We start from the raw sequence: 24103 nt of genomic DNA, 5'->3' as shown, positions 1-24103 counted from the left end.
TTAGTTGTACGACCATTTTCCAATTAGCGATATTTATGCTGGCAACTGTTTTCGAAATATTAGCAGTTGAAAATTAGTCTCATGAAATTGTCAACCTTCATCCTCGAAGATTCGTAACAAACTTATGTAGTAGTTATTTTCCAAAATGATTCAAATTTATGTAATAATTTTAAGAACGCTATTGCAGAGGGGATCAATATTTATTTTATTCGAGGAGGTTTGTAAATTATTACATAAATTTGATACATTCTGCAAGACAAGTATACACATATTCATATTAAATAAAAAAATTCTAAAAAATATTTCTCTAGATCCATCCGTTTTTCGTATATGAAAATCGAGAATTTCAGGTAGGTGATTTTCAATGGTCAGAAATGATAAATATATGTTCTTCAAAATACGAGTATACAGGAAAATGGAACGAAGACATTTTTTTCGTAAATGTGTTGTTTCGCAAAGTATACAAAGTTATTAAAAAAATGATAAGCGTAGAAATTGCGCTTTGAAAACCCACTGACAATTAAAAATCAGAATTATTAAACATGGTTTTAGAATTACTAAGCGTAAAATACTACTGTATCAAATGTCGTGAAGCCATTTTTACACATTCTTAGAACATTAAAACAAATTGTTTTTTTTATTTAAAGGCTTATGTTATGTTATCAAGCTTTATTAAAACTTTATTTGTTAATTTTTTAACTGAAAAGTCTTTCCCTAATGTTTGTCCACTTCCTCGTTTAGCATCCTGTATTTTTAAAGTAATTTAATCGTTCCCTTGATATATATAAATATGGGCATTTTGTCCTTAGTCTTGTTACGATTTATTTTTTTTAGATATAATCTTACGGTTAAATATTTGTAAGTCAGTTTGTTAGCTCTTAAATCGGTAGTATAATTAATTTTAATCAGACACTTAGAGACATATGTAGGGGAAAAGCCAAATTAGTAAATTCAAATTCGAGCAAACAAAAGGCAAAGAAATAGATCTCTAACGGAAAAACGGGCCTCCTCGCGAAGAACAGAGCGTTTTAGAAAAAAGGTTTTTCAATTTTGGTTGTTGGCGCCGTCTGTTTCTGTATTTTATTTGGGTCATTTTATCACGTCTCCAAGTGTTAGGGATTTCGGCATTGGAGGTAGGCGTGTTTCACATTATCATTATAATAAAGTAAACCTACTAGAGATTCAAAAAAAAAAGGCAAAGAAAGTATCATTTAGCGCTTGATATTATTCGGTATTATGCCACGTTTTATTACTATTTTTAGGCGTTTTGTCCGGAGGCAGCAAAGGTTGTCCACGCCCGATGTGTTTTTGCTGTTGGGTTCTCTTTTTATTGTAAGAGTTTGCCTACTGTTTGACGCTTGTCGTCCCATGATTATGTAGATAGCCGACATCCGGTGGAAAGCAGATTTGACTCTCTCAAATGATTATTCCTGCTGCAGTTACTAATCAGCTAAGTACCACAACACCCTTTTTTGTCTGAGGCAACTTATGCCACACTTCATCGTTTCTTCGATCAATATTACCCACATGTTATTACAATCGCTAAGAAGAGTGTAAATAGTTTTAAATTTTAGAATTAGTGCCATAAAAATCTTAGTAGTATCTAATAATAAAGGGGTATCTATTTATGGTTAAGTAAACTTCTGTGTCGTCCTGGTCGAATAAGGCCTTAATATTGTCATTGTTATTAGTTTTAAGATAACTGGTATAACTAAACATTGTTTTTTTATTGCCGCCAATAAAGCTATGATGACTATTTAGTGGTTTCATCGTTGTAGTTATTTCACAATTTTTTTTTGTCTACTCTATTACTTTGGCGAAGGGCATTAAATATTTCTGAAACCACTTGGCGCCCGATTTTTTTTATTAGTAGGATCCACGCCCCCACTGAGAAATCAAATAGCCAAAAACAAAAATTACTACGCTAGCAAAAACAAACAGGGAACATCACTGTTATTTAAAAATTAAAATTTTTAAAGTTAAATAAATAAATAAAAAAATTATGATAAAGGGGGAGGTAATAAGGGGTAACAGTCTAAAAATCTAAGTCGAAATAGTACAGATAATATGCATTAATACCAAAAGATTAAACAAGTTGCTTTTTGCACTCCGTGGTTTGAAATGACCAAAAGTTTGCATTCAAGCTATTTTGTATACTTTAATGGAGGACATATAGAATTCTAGAAGTGATAACAATTATGCTACCCCTCCGTGTGCCAACATACTTTTATTGGTTTTCCTAATTGCTCGCTTTATAAGGTCGTACATGTAAACTAGAATTTTAAACTAAAATAAGAAAATTGTTACTGATTTAAATTTAAGAAATGAACATTACAAGTTAAATGAAAATGTTAGTAAATGTTTCTATGTTTTTATTCTCCGGGAGGGACTAAAGACTCGCTGAAATGAGGGCATAAAACAGTACCTATTTTTAATCCAGGGACTACAAAAAATACTCTTTCACCTTTTGCTACAAATCTTTTCTACGGAACTATTACAGTGGTTTATATTGTGAAGAAGTTTAAGAAAACTCTTAAAACTTTACCGAAGTTTTTGAATCGATATCTCCTTCCGGATTGCCTGGTTCGAGGTTGCTAGGAAAATTTAAATCACCAGCCGAATAGAGTGCCATCCTTAACAGAATTTTATTAAAGTGGTAAAAAATTGCCATATCTGCGAGCGCGGTGATATTATCCTGAATTCGCTACCTTGTTTTATTGTGTTACACGAGAGAGCGTTTTATTACATTTTTTCTACCACTCGTTGGCGATATATCAAAATATAAAGGACCATCGCTTTTAATAAACATTTGCAAAGGTGAAAGTACATTCACACATTTGAATAGTATCTCTTTCATAAAAGAATATCATGTTAATAAAATTTAACCTATGTCTACAAGTAAAACTCAACAAATGTAGATTTTAAAGACAGAAGAAATGATATAAGTGAATTCAGACCATGCCCAGAGGCAGAGTATACTGTAACAACAGCCGGGAATCGTGATAGATTATTTGTTAGTTCGCGGAACGGATGGGCCAACTCAGTCAACAATAATTATTGAAAAGTTAAGGGTCTTCAAGTAGGTTTAGCGTCGCCATAAAGTCGTTGAGAAACTGGTGCTCCTTGTCACCGGGAGTAATAAATTCGCAAAGCTCGACTATCACAGTCCTTCGGAGAAGGCCTCATGAAATTTAGCAATGGTTTTGAACCTAGACTTAGATCGGCAGGGCCATGTGTTGGGCATCTGGTATCGACTAACTGCGTCGGTTCAGCCCATGGTGAAGGGAAAAAATCGATATTTTATTAAAATTAAACACTCCATTTCTTGTGAACCCGGCCTCATCAGTAAAAAGAATGTTTGCAAGAAAACGAGGGTCTTCAGCATCATGACGTAGACACTAGCGGCAAAAAACCAAACGTGCTTGATGATCATTTATTGGATTTAAGGCCTGTACTCGTTGCACATTGTATGGATAAAGCAGTTGCTCGTGAAGGATTCTCCAAACAAGAGGACCACTAATTCCTACCTCGGCTGATATTCTCCGTACACTCGTACCTGGATTCTGCTCTACCAGTGCTAGAATTTCTTCTTCTGCTCTAGGAGTGGATACCGACCTTGGTCTTCCGGATAAATGGCACTGTTTGCTCAAGGAACCGGTATCACGCAATCTTTGGTGAATTCTTCCAAACATGCGTTGTGAAGGAATCTGGCGATTTGGATAAGCGTCAACATAAAGACGTCGCGCTTCGGTGGCGTTCCCATTAGCACGACCATACATGAAATGCATGTCTGTTAATTCTGCGTTAGAGTGACCAGCCATAGCGAAAGAAAACTTGTGCACTGAGAACAACTGTTAAATACGTACTGTTTATTTCACTAAACATCAACCAACTATTATAAGAAAATACACGTTTTCGCAAAATAAAATAGGGGCTAAAAAACATAAAACATTCCATATCTCCGCAACCGTTACTTTGCGGACCCATGTTTATTGAGACTTTTCTGCTTATTTTGGTTCATACTATTACCTCCTTAAATATTTTACACTCTTTTTTTTCACACCCTGTATATACCGTACTAGTGTGAAGTGGGAAAAAATCAGAAACTGGAAGCTACATGAATATTTCACGTCCGTCATATCACCATTTTGATATTTTAACATAGCAAAAAATTGTTTTATTACCAACCAATTTATTTAATACAGATAAATGTTACAAGTTAGCGACACTAATTCCTTCTCAGAGATAGAGTATTCCGTAAAAGGCATTTAGTTTCCTTCTAAAAGTTGTGAAAGGTATAAAGGACTACTCAGCCATATTACATAATTTTCTTCCACAAGTAAGAGTGTTTGTTTATCAATTTTAAGGGTTTTAAATTTGGAGAAAATTTATTACAATCACCATAGTTCAAGGATTCTCCATAAAATATTCCACATTAGTTTAACCCTTTTCCTTAAAATACATAAGAGGGCACTCATCATACCAGGGCACTAGGAAAGTAATACCAATTTGGGAAATAATGTTCAAAAAATTCTGAAAATCGACTATTCTTAATAGTATTTGGTTTCAGTTTTATAGCGGTTTGAGTGTCATATGAAACATCGCAGTTTTTAAATAAAAGTAAGATAAGGTATTAAGTAACAAGCTATATTCAAAATATTACAAAAAAAATTATAATTATTCGCTCAAGTCGAGCATGCCAAAAAAACGTTCATCGAACCAGAGACCTCAATAAAGACTGAATTTAATCCCATTGTTATGGTTTTAACCGTATTAGTATGGGACCAACAAATGTCCTCCTTCATATGCTCCGAATTCCCGCTGAAACCATTTTTGTAACGCTTATGGATCATAATTGATTTGTTCAAACATCAAAATAGTTTTATAAATCTCGATTTTGACTATTATATTATACGGTACAAGAAATTAACAGATTTCTCATTTAATTATTTGCAATAATTGATAATGTGTCTGTTTACTTATCAATTTTCGTTTATAACGTAATTATAATCCATACCTTTTTTATTTTCAACTCGAGATCTTGTTACTTACGCATATAATACAAAGAAAAATGTGTATTAGGCTAGAATAAAAGTCTGAATTTATGGAATGGAAGAATATCAAAATTGAAATATGAACCCTATTCAAGAAGTTAGATTATATTTGTTAAAGTAGCCACCCACGACAAAAATATTCATATTATAAAAGTTTCACGAATACATAGGTATAAGAGAACGCAAGCTAAATCCCAAATTCTAAAGGCAGTGAGATATACTTCGTGAATTTCTTTGACACAAAAGTTGCTACGATCAGCTTTGCAAGCAAGTCATTTTCTTATAAAAACTACTGTACCTTTTACTTGTTTTACAGAAAAAATAGATCAAGAATGCTTTATATTGTATTGTAGTGTCTATTTATCTATTAGGGAATGATCAGTTGGTGACAAAACGGCATTAGTGCGTAAAACCTTGGTTACAGCGAAGAGAAAAAACTTAGATGTAGCTTATTATTATTATTATTATTATTATTATTATTATTATTATTATTATTATTATTATTATTATTATTATTATTATTATTATTATTATTATTATTATTATTATTATTATTATTATTATTATTATTATTATTATTATTATTATTATTATTATTATTATTATTATTATTATTATTATTATTATTATTATTATTATTATTATTATTATTATTATTATTATTATTATTATTATTATTATTATTATTATTATTATTATTATTATTATTATTATTATTATTATTATTATTATTATTATTATTATTATTATTATTATTATTATTATTATTATTATTATTATTATTATTATTATTATTATTATTATTATTATTATTATTATTATTATTATTATTATTATTATTATTATTATTATTATTATTATTATTATTATTATTATTATTATTATTATTATTATTATTATTATTATTATTATTATTATTATTATTATTATTATTATTATTATTATTATTATTATTATTATTATTATTATTATTATTATTATTATTATTATTATTATTATTATTATTATTATTATTATTATTATTATTATTATTATTATTATTATTATTATTATTATTATTATTATTATTATTATTATTATTATTATTATTATTATTATTATTATTATTATTATTATTATTATTATTATTATTATTATTATTATTATTATTATTATTATTATTATTATTATTATTATTATTATTATTATTATTATTATTATTATTATTATTATTATTATTATTATTATTATTATTATTAAATTCCAAAAGGATCAAGAACATTCCAAATCATGTTTAATGATTTTTATTACAAACACTGTTAGTTTTATATTTTTTTAATCAACATGTAATTCGAATTCACTAAAAAATATTTGAAAAATATAGTCACACCGTCAATTAATTGATGACAATGATGAAACTGCAAAAAGCTTTCACTTTTCTACAATTTTGTAATGAATTCTGGTTACGGTTTGATTTAAAGATAGAATAGTCAGACACCTTTTTCCTCTGTGACTTTTTTCGATTTTGGGGCGTTTTGCCTCTAATTTTCCGAAACATGTTTTGACGACATATGAAATATTTGTAGATACCGTTTTTTTTTAAATTAAATATTAAATTAAATTAAATTTTTTAATTAAAAACTTGAAACGTGGAAATAAAATTTTCTGACAAAAGATATGAGCCGTTCAAAATGTCTGCTACCTCGAACAAATCAGAAACACTACTATAAAAAAATTTATTAATAACCAGCTGATTTTCTTAAGACCCTATCATTAAGACCTGCAAAAACAACTTTTCATATTGTCTGACGAAAATTATTTTCCGATTTTCCAGTGTGACATGTCAAAGTTGTCGATTTGATGACTACAAATAATTTATTAATAACCGTCAGACATTGAAAAATTATATGCAGAAAAGCAGTACTTAATATGTGGTACATATCTCTGAGAAATATATTGGGACGTAACTAGTCTGACGAAAAAATGACAATTTTCAACAATGACAGTCCTATATTCTAGTTTGTAATAATTATTATTTCAATAATCGTTATTCAGCTTTTTTACGGTACTATAAATAAAAACTACATTAATTATGTAATTAATAAATGAATATCATGTATTTTATTAAATAATATAAATGATTTTATAGGAAAAATTTCGAAAATTCTAAAAATAAAAAATATGAAATCAAAATAAAAAAATTATAAAAAAATTTATTTTGCTTAATTTTCGTCATCGCTTTCATCGTTATCCGCACTTTCTTCATCTGTATCATCACTGCTGTAATTGTCTTCTTCCTCAGTTTCGGAATCAAGATATCCATCATCAGCATCTGAAAATTTAATAGTTTGTTTCTTAAGGATTGCTAGGATCAAAAAATTTTTAATCAATTTTTAACGTCAATTTTGCTGGAATTGATCTGAAAACTTATTTGCGTGCTACTTAAAGCCTTATGAATCAGGCGCTTTTCCGAAATTTTCCAATAAAATTTACACCTATTTAACATGTGCGGCCTAAATTTTATTATTTCACCTTTATTTGATTTGCATACGAAACACTCCATTTTTACACAATAATTTGACACATGTGTTCGTCTTACAGTAAACCGGCATCCATGGAGAATAGAGACACTTTTACTACTCTCCATGCCGGAGAAAATGCGCAATAAACAGATAGGTGTGTGTACATATCAAGCGCGAAGTTCAAGAAATTCAAAATCGGAAAAGCAATTATTGAATGTTTCTTCTGCATTTAAATGAATAATAATAATAATAATAATAATATATTACATAAAAATGATTCATCAATGATTTCTGAAGTAATCAAATTTATTCTTCAAAGATTAATATGAAATAATTATGAAATTATGAGGGTGGATTACAAACATTAAAAGAATTGTATTTTAATCAGCTGGTTTTTAATAAACATGGTCTCAATTTATACTTGCGAACGCAAGGTTCAAGTGTAGCTAGAAAACTAAATTAAAAATTATTTTATTTAATTTTTTTTATGTATAGGGCTCTGTTTCACTATCAGTCAATTTTTTCTCATATTCTAAATTCAATTTAAAAACCGAAAAATATTGAAAAAATTATTATTAATAAATTTTTGAAATCGACAGCTTTGACGCGTCAGACTGGAAAATCGGAAAATAATTTTCGTCAGACAATATGAAAAGTAGTTTTTGCAGTTCTTAAAGATAAGATCTTGAGAAAATCAGCTGGTAATTAATAAAAAATTTTATAGTAGTTTTTCTGACATGTTCGAGGTTGCAGACATTTTGAACGACTCATATCTTTTGTCAGAGAATTTTATTTTCACGTTTCATTTGATGTTTTAAGCTATTCAATTTTAAAAAAAAACAGTATCTATAAATTTTTCATATGTCGTCAAAACGACGTGTTTCGGAAAATTAGAGGGAAAACGCCCCAAAATCGAAAAAAATCACAGAGGAAAAAGGTGTCAGACTAGGCCTAATAAAGCTGTACAGGGTGTCCCGAAATTCATGCAACAGAATTTGGTCACAGATTCTTAAAACAAATTTAGAGGAGTTACAGCCCCCTGAAGTCCGCCCCTAAGTAAAATATTTTTTTTATATCTCAGAACCCTGTTGTACGAGAATCACTAAATTTGGTACACAGGGGTTTTCTGACATGTGGAATCTGATGGTGCTATGTATTTTGGCGGGGAACCCCCTTAAGAAAATTTTTTGTGGGCCCCCTTGACTTTGGAGCCAAAAAAACTTGCTCGCATATTTAAATTTCTTAAAAATTACCAGTCCACTAGAAAGCCATTAAATTTAGGAACTTTTTGTCTCTTTATACTTTTTTTCGTAAAACGCAATGTTTTCGAGAATAATGTCAAAAGGTGAGCGAATGCGTATTGGAATTCGCCATTTTCCTCAAAATTCAATGGCTTTCTAACTAACTAATAATTTTTAAAAAATCAAATTTGCGACCAAATTTTTCTGGTCCCAAAGACAAGGAGGCCTACGAAAAAGTGTCTTAAGGGTGTTCCTCCCCAAATAGCGTAGCACTGTGAGATTCCACATGTCATAAAACCTGTGTACCAAATTTAGTGATTCTCATACAACATGGTTTTGAGATATAAAAAAGACTTCTTAGGGGCAGATTTCAGGGGGCTGTAACTCCGAAAGAGGGAGCTAGTTGGCAAAAATAAAAAATACGGATCCCCTAAATTTGTCTTAAGAATCTGTGACCAAATTTTGTTGCATGAATTTCGGAACACCCTGTATAAGAAGTTTGGAGAGAGTATATATCAATAAAAATTTTGCGGCGGGCACTCTAACTATACCTTATCCTCACTATTTCACCTTATTTTAGGGGATATTTTAGCTTTTTACTAAAAAATTAAATGGTAAATCGGTTTTTGGACTGAGGAATCGTATTTAGTATTAAAAAAATACGCAAGATCTATGTATTCATGTCTCTGGTACATAACTTTTTGTGGCTTCTAAAATTCGTTCAGCTTTCGATCTTAAAACTTTTAAACAGAATTAAAAAATTGCCACATTTGTTTTTTAATCATTTTGATTCAAAGTTTTGGAAACGAAATCTGAAATAAATTTTTCGCACAAGAAGGTAATTTATTTAGATTAGAATTGTAAGAAAACGATAAAATACATAATTAGGTATCTATTTGTGAAAATGAATTGACTCTTTTGCACTCTTCGTTAAATAAAGTAATTCTATTTTTGAACATTCCAACGTTTTATATAAAAACACATTATTGTGCAAGTCCGATCTTTCGACTAGCTCTGTGAAAGCTGAGGAAAGAGCGGACGACCTAAAATCAATTTGGCGACGTACCGGCTACGTTTGCCCGGCTTAAACAGAAGGGTAAAAACGTAATGAGTTAATCCACCTGCTTTCCCCGTTTGCCTATAAATACAGAAAAGAACGTGAACCAAATAAAGTATTGGACATTAAAGTCGCAAGTCGGGTCACCCCGGCTATATAAAATTAAACCCGAAAAGGAAGTGCGAAAACATTCCTCTCCAACTTCTAGTGCAAAGTGTTGTTTTGGTGTTAGTGTTATGCCTATTTAATGCCGAGAAGTTAAGCTGCAATTGAAAGGGAATTTCCTGTTTCTACAAATTAAATTTATAGAAATTGTTTCGGAATATTAACAGAGTGAGACGGAGGCGACAATTTAGGAACGCCAACAAAAAGACAATGCCAGCGTTTCCTTTTCCTCATGGCAAAATAATGAAGTTACTTTAAATGAATTTAATCCATTTCAGTGGAAGAAAACTAATAATTGAATTCAACAAATATTCTTAATAGGATATGCATTGGATATGCATTGCTTAAAAGTTATTTATACAGGGTGTAACTTTTAGTACGGGGTCAGTTTTTTAGAGGTAAAAGTGCGTGTTCTCCTGAATACGAAATCTGAAATTATTATTATTTTTTATTAATTAAATAAATAATCGAGTTATAATTAGTTTTTTAAACTGGACAACGTAAACCATGGCACCCGGAATTTGCGTATAAGTGCACTATCAACGTTGCCCGTTGTTTTTCAATCAACCTATATTGTGCAAAGTGACCATGAAAAATAATTTAGTAAAACAAATTACGTACATTTCTTTGATATCACTGTGGTCGAAGCGCCTAACATAACAAAAAAACATTCTATCCTTTCTAAACAATGTTACTAATTGTAAATATGTTTCTTTAATTCATTTTAGACAACGAAACTAATGAAAAATGATTTAGTGAAAACAGATTGCTTTAATATGACAGCCACGTATTATTTTAAAGTTACCATATTTGTTTGATGTCAGCGTAGATGATGCGCCGAATATTAAAAAAATTGTTTTTAAAAAATTTTCACATGATCTAATTAGTATTAACCAATATTGGTATAGTCTTTCCGATATCAATGGAACAACCAAGAGAATGACAGTATGTACCAGGTTCGGTCGCTGACGCAGTAACTCAGCGTTGAAATATTTGAAAAATTTGTTACCATATTTATTTAGCCATACCCATATACAGGTCTGGTCGAACTAAACGTAGAGGTGGTAGAAATGTATACGCCCAGTTGAAGAATGCGAGCGCGGGCAATCGAAATGCAAATACAGTTGCATTGGTCCACTGGGCAATAAAACTCAGCCGCTGACAAGTGATCAACCAATTGCTCAGCAGTGCAGTGCAGCAATGCGGAATTTGGTGTGATTCATTTAATTTTAATTTATTATAGGCACCTTCTATTAATCATTGATATTACAATTGCAAAAGGGTGAAATAATATTATTACAATATGGCATTTTGGAGACCTTTTGATACGGGACAAAACGAAATTTACCATCAATATAATAAAATTGTTTGAGGTCATAAATAACTAAAATATGTTGTTGGCCAAATGAACATATAATAGAAATTTTCTGCATATTATATACAAATTATTATAATTTTTTATCTTTATCAGAAAACTTTTTCAGGGACGCCTATGAAACTCATTAAATTTTATTGCCAGGCGGTTTTTTACATGTTCAACTGACTCCGGAAAGACTATACGTAAATCCTAATTGTAAATAAAAATAATTTATGTTTTAAAACAATTATTTTTAAAAATAAACGTAACAAAAAATAAATAAAAACAGTAATTGTCATGAAATATGTTTTTAAAATCATTAAAAGTTTTTACAAACGATTATGTGTAACAATTTCTTTACTCACTGCGGGTGGTGTGGAAATTGGCTTTTTTTAATAAACTTTCCTTTAAATTATGAGATTTGACAATGACACATAGTCTAGTGTCCAACTGAGCATGCGCTGCGTTTAACGCGCGTCGTTGTTTGATGTCACACTAGCCTGTGCAGCGGCGGGGTATGAAAATTACAAAAAAAGGTTATGTAAAAAAAAATAAAAATTAATTTTTCGCTGCGGAATTTGAAAAAATAAACTATCGATACGTGTTTCCAAAGGTCTAAGGTTACCGTATAAATATGGCCGTCAACTAAAGATATACTCTGTATTTAGGGAAAATAAAAGAACTAATAGCTAAAAAGAAAAATAACTAAATTCTTTGTTATTTTTGAAAAACATGGTTTAATATTAACTCCCGTATTTTTACTTATCTATAGGTATTAAGGTAATTCAATAAAGGATTCTTACCCAATAATGTTATTGACTATATTAGGAACCTAAATCTATGAAATATTTTAATAGGCAATTTCTACACTCATTACTTTAGTAAATTTCTGTATATACTTGTTAAAAAACACATTCATGAAATTAAATTACTTTTGAATTATGATCTATCGATTATCATATTTTGTGGTTATTTTACATCCTGTTTAATTTAATCAATATTTATAATATTCCAGTATCAGTTAATTAAATTTTTTTAAATTAAAAGATCCTAAAAAAGCAAACGTAAAAGTGTAGGAACATGTCATAGTTAAATTTCATTTAAATTTTATTTAATATCTCTGTCCAAAATGATCAGTCATTGCTCTTAGGAACAAGGATATAACTTAACTTTTTTGAATGTTGAATGATTGCAGTACATGTTATTTTTTTACCTACCTATATACTTATTCAGCATCAAGGAGTGTATTGAAAAATGTAATATTTTCAAAAAATTACTGTTTCATGTTCTTGCAAATTTGTTTTTAGAGTCTTATTTGACTACATTTGCTTACATTTCTTGTACAATATTCAAAACCACTTTTCGTTAACAGTAATTTTAGTTAATGTTCCGGACTTAATCAGATTTTGTTTCAAGATAGTAAAAACGAATGACGCTGTAATCGGACAACACGTGTACTTCCTGAAACTTATTAAAGTTCCAACTCCATTTATTGTCTAACACGATGCGGTATCCTAAATAGCCAGAGCTCAGAGTTCATGTATTTCATAACCCTGGTCTCCATCCCTTGTACCCTCATTGCGCCAATGCCTTTGATAAAGCATCGAATTCCACTGAAGTGTAAATATACCACTGTTATCTAAGTCTGGCATTTACAAAAGTGTTGGAATGGAATTAAATCGATGATTATGTTATTTTTCAATCTGTCCGCGCCATTTGTACAATGAAATTCGTTTGTGCAATGAAATTGTACTTTTTAAATAAAATAAATGCGGAAACACATCAAGTCGGGGCTTTTGTGGCTTTTTCTCGCTTTTTAACACAAAGAAGTGTCGATCCTAACAAATATTCTTCTGTCGGCTCGTTGTTTTTTCGGTTAACGGTGAATGAAGTTATTTGATTGTTTCTCTTAAATATTTTCAAATGGAGGAAATAGGTTTTTTGTAAAATGGGGATGTCATACAGAGTGATTCATTAATAATGGGAAAATCGAAAGCTGAAGATATTACACGTGAAATGGTGACCATTGGCGCAAACATGCCTTATCTGAAAGTTTTTAGTTTTGGAAATACAGGGTGTTGAAAGTTAAAATTTTAAATCGTTTTTTGCGATTATTCTGAAAATATATAGGTTAGGAACTTGAAAATTTGTAAAACTATATTTTTTTAGGCGACGAATAAGATGCGTGATGTAATTTCAGCATTGCCAATAGAAGGCGCTACTTACGACCAATTTTACCAAAAATTTAGGTAATAACTTTTTACCCTGTATGTCTAACATGAAACTTGATTCATAACCTGAAAGAGCAATCATTTTTATTCTTGTTTCGTTTCGGTATCTCGATCCGTTTTCGAGAAAAATCGATTTAACGAACACTATATTTTGATAATACGAGGAATTAAAAGCGAAACAAACCAAGTGTTTCTTCGTGTTATTACAACAATTAACAATAAAACAAATGAAATCGTAATAATGATTTAAAGTCAGTGTTCGAAGAATCCACCGTTGATATTTACACATTTTACACAACGTTTTCTAAGAAATCTTCGAGTTTGAAACAACATATTGGGATTGTGTTTGACTTCGTTGGCAGCGATTTGTATTCTTTGCCACAACTCTTCACACGAACCAATAGATTCTTCCAAATAGAAAAATGAAGAAGATTGAAGTCCGGACTTCTGGGTGCTCAAGTAAAAAATGCTTCCACGGCTTGAAGAAGTTCCACTTTATTTAAGAAGAGACATGTGGTTCATGCACGACAGAGCTGCACTGCATTTTTTTGGCCAATGCGTGCATATTTAGATGCAGTTTTTCCAAATCGCTGGATTGGCCATCTAAGCATTTTTGCTTGGCCATTCAGAAGTCCGCATTTCAATCCTCTTGATTTTTCTATTTGGTCTCGAATGAAAGATATAGTTTACAAAGAATCTATTGGCTCGTGTGAAGAGTTGTGGCAAAGAATACAAATCGCTGCCAACGAAGTCGGACGCAATCCCAATATGTTGTTTCAAACTCGAAGATCTCTCAGAAAACGTATAGTGTATCAGTGTCAACGGTGGATTCTTCGAACAATTACTTTAAATCATAATTACGTATTTTATTTGTTTTATTGTTAATTATTGTAATAACACGAAGAAACGCTTGGTTTGTTTCGCTTTTAATTTCTCATATTATCAAAATATAGTATTCGTTAAATCGATTTTTCTCGAAAACGGATCGAGATACCGAAATGAAACAAGGGTACATAATTAATGGAAAAATGATAGCTCTTTCAGGTTTTCAATCAAGTTTCATGTTAAATATACGGGGTAAAATGTTATTAACTAAATTTTCGGTAAAATTGGTCGTAAGTGGCGCCCTCTATGAGCAATGCTGAAATTACAACACGCATCTTATTCGTCGCCTAAAAAAATATAGTTTCACAAATTTTCAAGTTCCTAACCTACATATTTTCAGAATAATCGTAAAAAAACGATTTAAAATTTTAACTTTCAACACCCTGTATTTCCGAAACTATCAACTTTCGGATAAGGCATGTTTGCGCCAATGGTCACCGTTTCATGTGTAGTATCTTCAGTTTTCGACTTTCCCATTGTTAATGAATCACCCTGTATACTTAAAAAAAGGAAATATAACTCTGCAGAAGAGAAGTGCATTATTTTATTGTGGATTGAGATGTGCTGAATATCACGTCAGTAAAACTAATAGTACTAGACTTTTGTCTAATCTGCTATGTACATTCTATTAAGGTGTTTATACCATAGACAAACAAAAAATAAGACTTTCAGAAACAGGCGAATGTGGCATTATGTTTCTACGAAGCTAGAAGATGCATATCGTTTAACGGATGTTATTTGAACTAACATTCAGACAAATAAGTATTGTCACATACAGGGTGTTCTAAAAGCTCTATGAGAAACTTTGACAGATAGTAGCTGGGTTAATTTCAAACTTTTTTCTGATATGAACATAGGTCCCGTTCGTTTTTGTTTGGAAGTTACAAGTTTTTAAAAAATATAATTTCATATTTCAATCAAAGTAGCCTGATAAATAGAAATATATATCAACATAAATAATTATTATTATTTGTCATTTTATTTATTAATTTGATACTGCAACAACATGCATAAAATGATAGATTTATTTCGCTTGTCATATAGTCTGATGAAGCCTGTTTTACTAGGACGGCATAAATAATAATCATAATGAACATATTTAGACGTTACAAAATCCGCATGCAATTAGATCAAGACGATTTCAGCAACGTTTCAGTGTTAATGTTTGGGATAGTATTTTCAACAATAATTTACTGCCTGTATATGTTTTAAATGGTCGTTTAAATGCAGATCGCAGATCTGTCTAGAATTTTCTTGGAAAACAACATTTTTGACGTAGGGCTTAATATTGTTCAAAATATGTAGGATCAGCACGATGGTGCACCACCACATAGAGGGAGACAATTAACTGCTTGGTTAAATGAACATTTCCCGAATAAACGAAAAGGTTAACAAGGTCCAGTAGCATTCGCGTTCCCCAGATCTAAATCCTTTGAACTTTTAATATGGACATATATGAAACAGCTTGTCTACCATCCGTCAAGTAACAGAATCTTTATTCCTCCGATATGAAGGTAGACATTTTGAACAATTTTTATAATGTTAAGATTTGTTAATTTGGTTAATAAATGTTCCCTAATATTTAAACTTTAAACACAAATAATAATTATTGTTATAGCAATTATCATTTTTTTTATGAGGCTACTTTGATTGAAAGATGAAATAATATTTTTTTAAATGCATGTAACTGTAACATGTAAACAAAGACTAATCGGACCTATGTTCATATAAGAAAAAATGTTTGAAATTAATCCCAACTACCTACCATCTGTCAAAGTTTGTCATAGAGCTTGTAGAACACCCTGTATAGAATATGATATTTTTAGAAATGATAATATTTTATAAATTGTAAATATCGATAATTTATTCCGCTAGGTGAAATGCAATAATGGTCAATAACTGTAATTTAATCAACGAAATACAGAACAATCACAGTAATAGAATCAAAAATCGGCACTAACATCATGAATATATTTATCTTGCAATCAGAATATGTTGGAAAACAGGACATGAACTCTTTCAGAAAAGTGTAAATATTTCATGGAGTATACAACTCAAAAGATAAATAAATGAATTACAGTCTAAACGCTAACAATTCGGGATATTTGCGCCAGCCTTTTAATTAGCCCAATCGGTGCTAAACATTTATTTATTAAATTTATTTGTTATACAAATTAATCCAAAACTTAAACCGCAGCTAAATTAAACCACACATGACACTGAACTGAATTGACAGAACTGACTGAAAACTTTTATACATGTCTCAGTGTTAGCGTGCAAAAATTTACCAGGGGGTAGACCACACCAAAATAAGGTTAAAATTCTTATAAAATATTTTTGTGTAGTGTTGTTTAGAAAAAATTATAATAACATTCCGCAATAACTCAAAAACCCTTTCAGGGATTTAGGTAATTTTTGGATGAAGTATACATCTATTAAAGGTCATTAAAACTACATGGTGCTTATTTCGATCTGGCGCCAGGGGCGGCCTAGGCCAACTTGTCCTCAAGGTTATGTCTTCATAACTTCTGCATATTCTAGGTTTATGTAATTTAATTACGTTTTTATGAATCTGCAATCGATTCTAAACACAAACGTGCCTCTTGTTTCATAGCTCAAAAATGAACCGTTTTCGAGTAAATTGAGTCTAAACTATCGACTGCATTAGTTCGTAGAAAAATGCATGTAAAGATTTTATTTATTGTTATATAGTATGTACCTGTCATTATAAAAAACAAAGTTGTTTACCGTTGAGGACAGTTTCCTCAATGAATATGAAAAAACTAAACAAGTTTTCTATGAATTATTTAATATTTGGTTACGAATAGGGTATAGGGGTACTAAAAATAAAATTGAAAATTACGTAACAGATACGAAATTATGTTAGCAAAATGACAATATTAAAAATAAAAATAGGAAACAATTATTTCACTAAATGGTCGAAATGCTGTCCATTTACTTCAATGGATGCCCAACATCGTTTGAGCAAGGAATTATAAACCTTTTGTAAATCACCAGGATGCAACTTTATATATGTGGTATGGGTGCAGTTCTTCTCGGTTTAAAATTCTTCAGACGCTGCTTCGTGGAATACTTACTTGCGTTGATATTCTTCGGACAGTGATGAAAGGATCATCAACAACAGCAGCTATTACATTTTCTTCTAAAATGCTTGTATATTCCCAATTACCTCTTATTCTGGTATTTCCAATTTTAACACTCCTGGTCTCACGGACTCTTTGGAAAACTAGTTGGAATAAGTGCTGTGAAGGTTGCCTTCTATTTGGAAACCTGCGTAGATACTCTCGTGAGGCTACCAATGAATTTCCATCACAAAAACCGTAGACAAGTAACATATTCGTTGTTGGAAAATTTGATAATACTTAATATCTCGTTATTTTGTGAACTTAATTTCTCGTAACTTTAAGTACTGTAATTAATTTTGACATGTACGCTTGTAAACAACTTTGTTTTTTATAATGACAGGTACCTACTAGATAACAACAAATAAAATCTTTACATGCATTTTTCTACGAACTAATTCAGTCGATACTTTAGACCCAATTTACTTGAAAACGGTCCATTTTTGAGCTATGAAGCAAGAGCTAATTTTATGTTCAGAATCGATTGCAGATTCAGGAAAACTTTATCAAATTACATAAAACTAAGATATGCAAAAGTTATGAAGACATAATCTTGAGGCCCAGATCACCCCTGGCGTCAGACCGAAATAAGCACCATGTAGTTTTAATGACCTTTAATAGATGTACACTTCAAGCAAAAATTAGTTAAATCCCTGAAATGGTTTTGGAGTTATTGCGGATAGTTATTATTTTTTTCTAAACAACACCAGGTAACTCGGTGAGAGTGCATCGCAGAAAAATATTTTATAAGAATTTTAACCTTATTTTGGTCTGGTCTACCCCCTGGTAAATTTTTGTACGCCGACACTAGGACATCCCACTTTACTCCCCATTTCTACGCCACTGACCTACAAAAATTTGTAAATTTTGTATATGACATGAAGTCCGATTCTGTATTCGTTTATTATCGTTGTTTGGCTATTTTCATGGCAACCCTTGTTAAATATACACTAGTCAATGATTTTCAAGCTTATTATGCCCATTTCATATTTAATGTAGTAAATTATGATAAACTTTTATTTTAAAATATGAAAACGCATTATTATTACTATTATTTGGGAGAACCTGATGGAATGATATGAGATATTCAGCTCTTTGCTCTTTGTTTGGGTCACATTCGGAAGTCTCCACAAGCACTAATTTGAGGTCAGTTTTTTTTTTGTGATTAGGCTCAGGCTGTTATGACTCATATTTTACTTTATATTAAATCATTCGCTGACCCCCAACGTTCTCCCCACACCACCAAACTAATTTTAATTTACCACTAAGGATCTCTGGATGTCCGCAGGGATCACTTTGGGAACCACTATGCTAGATCCTTGTTTACTTCATTAGATATTTAAAATGACCGTAATTGAATGCCATAAATCTTGTTTTGAAAAATTGGTAGTTCATATTCGCTATTTATTGTTTTTTTTTTTTTTGAAAATACAATTGTTTCGGCAGCAATGGTTGGTCAATAACATCTTAATAACATCTTTCCAATCTAAGGTAGTAAAACGTAAAAATTTTAACTAATTTAACTGCCCACAGCTGTACCGCGACTGACAGAATGTAATGAGTTACTCGCGAAATCTGAATACAATCATGATCCTCCAATTGTGCCGAGCGTAATACGCCATTGTCTACTTATGATTATTTTATCCGAATAATTCTGGCGGATCCGCATGAAAGCGTCCTTTTTGATTGCAGGTCGACGCAGAACCGGTGGCCACGACATTTCGGTGGAGTTTCAACAGCACTCCGGGGATTTCCCGGGAGCTCAGCGAGTTCACATCGGATGCAGGCCTTAGTACGCTGACATACGTACCTAGGGTGGCGGCGGACTACGGCACTCTGCAGGTTTGTCACTGTTTCAACACGCTGGCGGTTCTTCGCCGCTATAATTGCTTAACCCCTAATCAATAGAGAATTCAACGTGTTCTAACCATTTATCAAAGCGTTTGTAAACTCTACGTAAATTAGTGGGAATTTTTTTGTGTTCTGTCGTTTTTTGAAAATTAATCTTTCTAGAAGTTACAGTTTTTACATACATATTATACAGGGTGATTCATTAACAATGGGAAAGTCGAAAGCTGAAGATACTACACGTGAAATGGTGACCATTGGCGCAAACATGCCTTATCCGAAGGTTGATAGTTTCGGAAATATAGGGTGTTGAAAGTTAAAATTTGAAATCCTTTTTTTTTGCGATTATTCTGAAAATATGTAAGTTAGGAACTTGAAAATTTGTGAAACTATATTTTTTTAGGGTATAAAATTTATACGGGTTAAGTTTTTTTCAATGTTTAGTGTAGGGATCTGGGAAAGTAGCAGATATAAAAAAAAGCTTAAATGAGGAAAGATGTGCAAATTTATAATCCTTAGTAAATGATACTTTTATTTAAAAAAAAAAACGCTGACTAGATATATGGAAAATCCGAATTCGGCCAATTACTTCAGATGCGTGTAGCTACGTTGCTATTTATTTATTTAAAAAAATTACAAAAGTTTCAGGTTTTTGCAGTATTAATAAGACAGTGATCAAATTGTTCGTGTACACTTTTGTTCTCAAGTTATAACATAAAAGTTTTTTAAATGTAAACCATAGTTATGAGCTAGAAAAAAATACATTTTTTCATGCTTTCTAACGATATAATATTTGGCATTGTTATTTTGAGGAATGGGAGAACTGCAGCGGTTTGTAACTTTTCAATTGCTTGTTGACGTAGATGGCTGTGAAAATTATACGCAATCCAACGGATAAAATCATAACAATTGAAGTTGGCATCGCGTGCGCGCCTCTATACAGGGATGGCCAGAAGTACGGAATAAAATTCATATCTTTTGAATGAGTTAATTTTTTTTAAAACGCCGAAACACGTTAACTGATTTTGATTTTTTCCTTTTAAGCTTTTCAACGAGCCCCCTCATGCTTATGTTTCCATTTGAAAAAAAAAGTAGGGGTAGCTGAGGGTTAGGGGGTTGAAGAAAAATTAATTATTATATAACCGAAAGATGGGAAAAATCAAAATCAGTTAGCGTGTTTCGGCGTTTTAAAAAAAATTAACTCATTCAAAAGATATGAATTTTTTTCCGTACTTCTGGCCATCCCTGTATGTGTCAGGGCACCGTAGCAATTTGCGACTGGCATTTTAAATAAAACAGTAATAACAAGTAACAACTGGATTTATTTTCATAAAGAGTTTAAATTATAATGAAAATTATTTGGTAAGGTAAGTAAATGAAATACTTAACAAAAGACGGAAAAAATATCAGAATTTTATGAACAAACTATTATTTACTTTAAAGATATTAACGAACTTGTTCAAAAAGTCCACCGTTGTTGTTCATGCACAAGATACAATTTTTAAAAACAGAATTTGAGGCTTTTCTCACAGAACGCGTATCAATACTGTCAAAAGCTTCCTGAACGAATATAACACTCAATAATATCACGTTTTTCCTCGTTTGAAAAATTCGTTGCCTTTGGCAATTGAAGCGACTTTTAAGAAAGAAAAGTAACTGTCAAATAATGTTACAGTAACTAATAGCGTTGTTAGTAAACAGTTTCGATTGTTTTCACAGCCATCTACATCACCGAGCAATTAAAAAGTTAAAAACGGCTGCAGTTCTCCCATTTTTCAAAATAACAGTACCGAATATTATATCCTTGGAAAGCATAAAAAAAGATAATTATTTCTAGTTCATAGGTATATGGTTTACGTATATAAAACTTAAAGTTTATGTTACAACTTGAAAACGAAACAGAACACGAACATTTTGATAACACTATCTTATTAACACTGCAAAAACCAAAAACTTTGTAATTTATTTTTTTTTGTAAAATAAATAGGAGCTACACGCATCTGAAGGCATTGGCCGAATTGGGATGTTCCCAAATATCTAGTTAGCCATGACGTTTTTTCAAAAAATAAAAGTAACATTTAATAAGGATTTAAAACTACACATCTTTCCTCATGTAAGCTTTTTTGTATCTCTACTACTTTGCCAGATCCCTACACTAAACATCGAAAAAAACTCACCTTGTATATACCAAGTATTTCAAAGGAGTATTTCTATAAATATTTAAAATATTTTACTTATACAAGGTGTATCATGAAGAGGGCCCAGTAGGATTATCTTAAAAAGTAGTCAAAATTGAAATCTGAAAATTTGTATACAGGGGTTTATCAAAAAATTATATTCAATGAAAATAGTGTCAACTTTCTCGCACTTCCGGTTATGCTGGAAGTCATCATCAATTATGTTATTTCAAATGGAACACTCAATCAATAATTTCCAATTTACACAAGAACTGTTAACTTTGGATATAAGGAACTATAGTATAATTTTAAAATAAATTTAATTCTGCATCCATTAATGTAATAATATAGAGGGTGTACCATTTGAAATTTTTGAATAAATTCAACTTCAACGTCACAATATTGGCCACACGTTTTTAAACACTCTGTATGAATTTTTGCAAAGACATAAACTGGTCTAATTCCATTGCTTTTAAACTATCCATGCCAAATTTCATTAACAAATAAAGCAAAATATAGGAGGTACTGTATTTTCAAAAATCTCTTACATCCCTCAATTTTTTTCGAAATTATTAATAACTTGAAAACTGTCACATTTTGGCCCTTAGTACCTTATATGAAAATAGTCTAGAATTTGCTGTAGAATTAAAAAATTTATAAATATACATAGTATTCCATTTAAAAAAACAGAGCCGATGATGACTTCCGGTATAACCGGAAGTGCGAGGAAGTTGACACTATTTTCATAAACCCTTGATAAACCTCTGTATAAAAAATTGTCAGATTTCAATTCCGACTACCTTTTTGAGATAATCTTACTGGGCCACCTTCGTGATACACCCTGTATATTTATTTATAAGAAAGTCATAATGAATCAAGTGGTTTTCAAAATGAAATGTTGAAGTTTATAAAATTATATCACATTTATTTAAATGTTTCTGTGTAAAGTTGGTAAATGAAACGAGCTAATTAAAAGCTGAAATTATAAACGATAAGAATCCCAGAATTTCTACGCCAGAGTATTTTGGAAATTCCAGAAATATATTTGGACAACAGTGTCTTTATGGCAAAAGGTTCTTCGCATATCTGTGTTATTATTTCCTTTATTTCAAATAGTCTTCATCACACTTTTAAATAAAGTAATAATTTGTTAATTTTATTCAAAAAATATATAGGAATTTTTATTCGATATACAATTTTAAATACAGTGTAGCCATCAGCGGTCTACAAAAATAAATGCCGTAGAAATTTTTAATATCTGAGGCATATCAAGGAGTCAGCTCCTAAAAAAAAAAATTTTTGCGCTAATAATGTTTTATACTTACCTATACTGACTATATAGCTTAATGAAATTATATTTTGAACAAAAAATGTCCATGGTAAGTATATTTTTTTGGTGAAACAAATGATTCTTAAAATTTTTAATTAAAAAAATAATAACAAATAACATTAGGAATTAAATATATTTATCCAAAATACTCAGAGGTGTAGATATTCTAGAGTTCTTTATGATAGTTCTTTTCAGTATCTCCGATCCTGACTGATGAATATCTGTAACAATTCAATGAATTTATGCATTTCATTTATTATACCCATGTTTCATATGTTTTTAACAAATTCATAAATATTGATTGAATATTGTATTTGTTTAAATTTCAACACCCTATATCTGGAAAACCCGACTTAGACTGTTGGTTTATTAAAATGTTCTTAGAAAACATTATCTAAGGAAACCTCCTCAAGTTATGTAGATTTATAAAACACTTCCTGTATGGTGATACGTCGATATGTTTCGCATGCATATTGTATTTTAAACGTAAGTTAATTAACAAATTTGAATTGGTTATTCTGATAATCCCGTAAATACTGAACTTTAGTCCAGGCGGTACTTGTTTCGGGTTGGGTAAAACGCATATGATCGGAGATATTTGCTTTAAGGGCTTCTAAATAACATCAGAAATGATAATATTTCTGTGCAAATAAAAAAAACGTGGGCTTAATTGTTATTGCAAAAAAGTATAAAAAAATAGCAAAAAATTCATTTTTTTCTTGGATTTCTCATCGACAACTTAGCAACTATTCGTTTTAGACAAAAATGGAAGAGGAAAAAAAGTTTTGTAATTAAATTTTGATCAAGATAGAGTAAGCTGCAATTCGAAAAAATAATTATTGTTGTTACAAAAATCGGAAAAATCATTTAAAATATTGCAAAAAATGCTAGTTTATTTGTAAATTTTTTTCAGACACTTGAATAATACCTAGGATCTTCATACTTTTTCCAATTAAACTTTTTAGTGCATAGAATCATCACACCAAATTTCATCCAATTCGGTTCGATAGTTTTTACATAATAATTGTTTAATTTTTTTTTTTTTTTTAAATTAAAAAATTTTCAAAATCAAATTTCTAAAAATCTAAAGCCTTTGAATACTTGAAAATTTCAC

The 24103-nt window shown here is 30.6% G+C and overlaps 1 protein-coding gene across 1 annotated transcript in view; it reads left to right on the top strand.

Annotated features, from left to right (window-relative positions):
• Positions 1 to 24103, top strand: part of LOC108906327 (nephrin-like) — a 222598-nt gene that overhangs the window by 161395 nt on the left and 37100 nt on the right. Inside the window, exon 6 of the mRNA XM_023457363.1 lies at positions 19327 to 19476. Coding sequence (XP_023313131.1) covers positions 19327 to 19476 — 150 coding nt within the window. The remainder of the gene's footprint in view (positions 1 to 19326; positions 19477 to 24103) is intronic.

This window comes from Anoplophora glabripennis, unplaced genomic scaffold, assembly GCF_000390285.2.
Source record: "Anoplophora glabripennis isolate ALB-LARVAE unplaced genomic scaffold, Agla_2.0 scaffold142, whole genome shotgun sequence".
Classification (NCBI taxonomy): domain Eukaryota; kingdom Metazoa; phylum Arthropoda; class Insecta; order Coleoptera; family Cerambycidae; genus Anoplophora; species Anoplophora glabripennis.
Note: the sequence above shows the minus strand (reverse complement) of the source record. Positions and strands in the feature narration are given on the sequence as shown.